Source organism: Dendroctonus ponderosae, unplaced genomic scaffold (assembly GCF_020466585.1).
Source record: "Dendroctonus ponderosae isolate FM_Combo_2020 unplaced genomic scaffold, Dpon_F_20191213v2 Dpon_F_20191213_11, whole genome shotgun sequence".
NCBI classification, from domain to species: Eukaryota; Metazoa; Arthropoda; class Insecta; order Coleoptera; family Curculionidae; genus Dendroctonus; species Dendroctonus ponderosae.
Genome location: NW_026017213.1, coordinates 3,461,880 through 3,467,131, shown reverse-complemented (window position 1 = coordinate 3,467,131; position 5,252 = coordinate 3,461,880). Strand labels below are relative to the sequence as shown.

The window sequence follows — 5,252 nt, the reverse complement described above, 5'->3', positions numbered from 1 at the left end:
ATCGGCATTGTGAACGTCCCTTAAAGCCAAAGCGCTGCACGGTTTGTTTGCGTCCGGAAAGCAGTGGCGTGATGCATGACAGTGTTCGACTACTTCCCCCATACAAGACGCCCCCGCCCCGAGCATCATCATCAGATCGGCTCGATCGCGAACGTTTTTCGTTCGACCACATTGTTTTGATGCTTAATGCGGTAATTTAACATCAGAACATCGGACTTAGAGGTAGTTAATGAGAGGAACAAGTACCAATCTACGAGGCTGCTTGACTAAGGGCCGGTTCATGCCGTTCATTTTGTGGTAGAGCCCACAGGCGTTGCACAGGTAGTGGCCGGTACCGTCGCGACGCCACAAAGGGGTGTCGATGGCGCCGCAATTCACACACTCCCTACCCTCAGTGAAGTACTCGGCTGCGGTACCTGGAGCAACTAATAACATAGCTAATTATCCATTAAGTGTCTACATCCACAGGGGGCAACTCTGGCCTGCTTGCTGGCCAAAACAGGGGTTTATTCATTTACACTGTAATGCTGCTGCTGCAATGAAAGAATCTTCTATTTGGCGTTATTGATTTGCCACCTCTTTGGGTCAGAGACCAACTTTTAAAACCCCAAAATCAGAAGCACMAATATAAAAAAACATAACCCCACAGAGGAAATTTTCCTCAGCCAAAACGCAAAGAGACCATGCTTTTGTCACCATTTAATACCCAATCAATCAAAACACTTCCGGTCTTGTGCTCTGCTTGTTTTGGCTACAAACCCGTTCACACGTGCGGGATTTTCATTCATTTRATGTCAGCAAAACCGACAATGATTCATGAATATACAGAACGGCCCAKAAAAYATGTTTGTGTCCTCCCTTGGCCATTAGCATGTCGGCAATTAAGGCCAAGCGTAAATTGAGACGCGCACGCTTAAAGGTTGTTAAATTTCCGATCATTTCCCACATAAAACTTAAAAAATCAACGAGGTTTGAGCTGTAGAAGAGGCGCAGTTTTTTGCAATCGATCTTCTAAAAGCCCATTTCCCCMAACATTTCAAAAATTCCTTTGAACTCCAGAAAATTTTGAAAATTCCAAAAAAGGTGAAAAGATTGGGAAAAAATCAAAATTTTAAACTCTTTAAAGGTTGTTAAATTTTCGACCGTCTCCCACTTCAATTTTCAAGGAAACTTTCAAAATCAACGAGTTTTGAGCTCTAGCAGAAGCGAAATTTTCACTACAGATCTTCTAAAAGTCGAATTGGATCTTTGAAAAACACCAAAGTGAAGGAAAATGTGTTATTTYTACAAATGTTTYAAAAAAYCATTGCAATTTCCGAAAAGTTTGAAAATTTCTAAAAATTTTTAAAACTTAAAAATTGCAAAAAAGTTTTAAAAATTTCGGAAAAAAATTTAAATTTCAGAAACTCTTTAAAGGTTAAAATTTCGAAAAATATTGAAAATTGCAATAAATTTTGAAAATATCAGAAAAGTAAAACTTAAGAAAAATTTAATTTAAAAAACTCTAATTGGTTGTTAAGTTTTCGATCGGTTCCCCCTTGAATTTTTACGAAAACTTAAAAAATCAACGAACTTTGAGCTGCAGAAAAAGACATTTTCGCAATCAATCTTCTTAAAGCTCAACTGGATCCTTGAAAAACACCAACGTGAAGTAAAACCTGTTATTTCTACAAACATTTCAAAAATTCGTTTGAATTGCAGAAAATTTTGAAAATTTCATAAAAGCTGAAAATTTTGCAAAAAAAAACAATGTAAACTCTTTAAAGGTTGTTAAATTTTCGATCGTCTCCCACTTCAATTCTTAAGGAAACTTCAAAAATCAACGAGTTTTGTGCTCTAGAAGAAGCGAAATTTTCGCAATCAATCTCCTAAAAAAAAGCCCAATTGGATCTTTGAAAAACACCAAAGCGAAGCAAAATGTTTTATTTTTACAAATGTTTTAAAAAATCATTGCAAATTTCCGAAGTTTGAAAATTTCTAAAAAATTTTAAAACTTAAAAATTGCAAAAAAGGTTTAAAAATTTTTTAAAATTAAAATTTCAGAAACACTTTAAAGGTTATTAATTTTTCGATCGTTTCCCACTTCAACTTTTAAGAAAACTTCAAAATTCAACGAGTTTCAAGCTCTAGACGAGGCGAAATTTCCGCATTCGATCTTCTAAAAGGCCAGTTGGATCTTTGAAAAACACCGAAGTTAAGTAAAATGTGTTATTTCTACAACTGTTTCAAAAAATCTTTAGAATTACGGAAAATTTTAAATAGTGCCTACTTCAAAAAAATTTGAAAATTTAGTGAACCTTTAGAAAAAATAAAAATTTCGTAAACTTTTTAAAGGTTAAATTTTCGATGGTTTTCCACTTCAATTTTTAGGAAATCTTCAAAAATCAACCAGTTACGAGCTCGAGAGGAAACGAAATTTTCGCATTCAATCCTCTAAAAACCCAGTTTTTTATAAAAAAAAATTACATTCTACAAAATTTTGAAAATATCAAAAACGGTTGAAAATTTAAAGAAAGTTCCGAAACTCTTTAAAAGCCGTTAAATTTTCCAGCTTTTTCTCTTTCAATTTTTACGGAAACTGTCTTGGAACTTTGTAAAACTCAGCAGTGGAGCAAAATGGATTACTTATTCAGGAAATAAAAAAAAGTAAAAATTTTACTCAAAAAAGTAACTTTTTGACAATTTTTTTGTAACGTTGAAACTTTTCGAAATCTCGAATTTTCTAGCGATAACATTTTGATCATCAGAGCGATGATTCGTTGGTTTGTGGGGAAAAGAGCGTTAAGGCGAGTATACACATGCATGGCTTTAGCGGTTTTAGTGTTTTTTGGCTTACTGAATGGACCCATCCGGGGATTTTTTCGCTGAAAGTCATTAATTTGAAGTGTTCTTTAAGGTAAAAAAAGACGAAACTAACTCAAGCGACACCATCACCTTATCATTGAACCTTTTAATGAGCTCCAAACTTTTGAGGGTTCCTTAAGCCCTTTTAAGTTTTGGAAGTGTATTTCGTATCAAAACTTGAACCAAAAAAAAATCAATAAAACGGTTCTGCAGGTTTATTCACTGATTCATTTCGGAACTTTTCGGTTTCTTGCTATTTTTCCACATTTTGATGGGTTTCGGAGATAGTTAATGAAATTTCGAACGATGCAGTCACGTAAATTTCATTAAACCTTACAGCAAGAGATGGAACCCAATGATTTCTGTCAACTGACGTCGGCGCTGAATACTGTTCCAAGTCGATTTCGAAAGCGTTTCTCGTGCTATGAAAAAATTTAACAATATTTTGGTAACTACTTAAGTACCTACACAGCATTTACTACAAACTTTGACATCGAGAAACTAGTGTATGAACCGCAGCTGTTATTTGAACGGGATTATTTGTTATTTTATCATAAGCGTTTTTAATGCCGCGTCACTTCCTCATGGGTATTTACTGGCGTTTCATCAATGATTGATCTTAGTTGTCCCACAAAACAAAATAATCCATGGGATTCAGATCGGGTGAGCGTGGCGGCCGTCACTGGCCCTTCTCAAGTGTGTGTGTTGCTTGCTGCACCGTTTTGGAACGGAACTTCCAAACTCGACCAGAGCTGGTCTGATCCCATGGCCTCCTAATAGCCCCGACTTGACTCCTCTTGATTTTTCTGTTGATTTAAGGAATATTGTGCACGAAGATCTAGTTGCAAATGTTGATGATTTACGCTTTCGGACAGCGGATGCTATTAACATTCGGCAACTTTAATCTCACTGTTGGAGCAGATATTTTTACTGCTGGCGCTGCACTGCTGACTTGTTCGGTCTACGCATTAAACCCATGCGTGTGTAAACTCGCCATTAGATTATAGGGGATCGCAAATAAATGGCAGGAAAAGCGGCACGCGCCTCTGATGAGCACATGCCTGTACTTTGTTGTTTGATTTGTTGTGCGGGCTGTAAGGGTTTTTTTGTACAAAGTCCACGCCTGCAGCGCGGTTCCACTAAGACCCAAGGATTTACCGGAGCATTTCCTGCGCGGTCGTGTTTCCGGCCGACTTGTCTATAGGCCTTTAGCAAACAAAGGTAAACGTCCAGAACGCACCTTAGGTGTCGGTGATCTCGATGATTCACTTGCAGCCGTCGCTGTCCATCGGGTGGAGAAGCCATCAAGTTGTTAACAGTCCAGACCAAAGTTGAGCGAAATGCGCCACCCACCCGGATTGAGGAACCCGGTAACCGAATACCCGTGATGTAGGTGGCGCCAAGCTTTTTACCCAACAACCCATTAATCTCCTTAGGTCCTTTTAAATCGGCACAAGAGCAACGCAAACTGCGTAAATCTGTAACTGGCAGGGGGCATATTGTGGCCCTTGGTACTCTATTCAAACCGAACCGAACCAAAGGAATCCTTTGGAACCTAACTGCTCATTTATGACGTATTTTCGATGGCATTTCAATGGGTTCAACCTCAAAACTACCCTTCGAACAGAACGAACAAACGAAAGACATTCTCATCTGAGCTTACGGCAGTACCAGAGGTGGACCTTGCAAATGAATCATCAATATTTCAGCAGTTAAATGCCCAAGCAATGTACAGTCGTTATCGGACATGGTTCTAAAAAGCTTCCAACCAACACCCAATATTTGCTTTCAATGTACCCAGATTACGGAACATGCGTTTCTTTTCCCGTCAGCGATCAAGCGCAGAAATCTACAACACGCTTCAACACTTTGCTCTCTAGTTGCGCTCAAAACGCTCTATTTAAGTGCGTTTTATCGACGTTTTCCATCTTACAACTACTGGGGCCACAGCATGCAGGGGCGGATTGGGGCTTTACGAGGCCCGGGACTGAAATGCAAAGATTTTGGGGCAGTGAATGATTTTTTTTTATTTTCAGAGTTCGCCTTAGGGCAATTTTTAAAGCAAATTTCGTGAGTTTTGGGTGATTGCCTAAATTTGGCAGCGAGTTAGTTTCGATCACCATCGGCAGGTCCGAACTTGTTTTTATTTGGCTGCTTTATGGATCATTTGATAGAGGAAGATTTATTCTATCAGTTTAAAAATTTTTAATCTGGTCGCGATTTCCTTCAATTTTTGGTGTTTTTTCAATGTATAGGATGCGATTGATTTTGTGTCACCCGCAGGAGTTTACAGTTTGTTCAGAAAATTCCCTTTCAAAATGAGGACCAACTAGAGCATAGTTTTAGACACAGTTTGATAGAGAAGCCTTCGCTCTATTAGATCCGCAACTGTCAATTTTCTGGCAAAT

The 5,252-nt window shown here is 38.3% G+C and overlaps 1 protein-coding gene across 1 annotated transcript in view; it reads right to left on the bottom strand.

Moving 5' to 3' along the window:
• Positions 1-5,252, bottom strand: part of LOC109542390 (GATA-binding factor 5-B) — a 46,742-nt gene that overhangs the window by 2,595 nt on the left and 38,895 nt on the right. Inside the window, exon 6 of the mRNA XM_019911595.2 lies at positions 247-425. Within this exon, the coding sequence (XP_019767154.2) occupies positions 247-425 (179 nt within the window). The remainder of the gene's footprint in view (positions 1-246; positions 426-5,252) is intronic.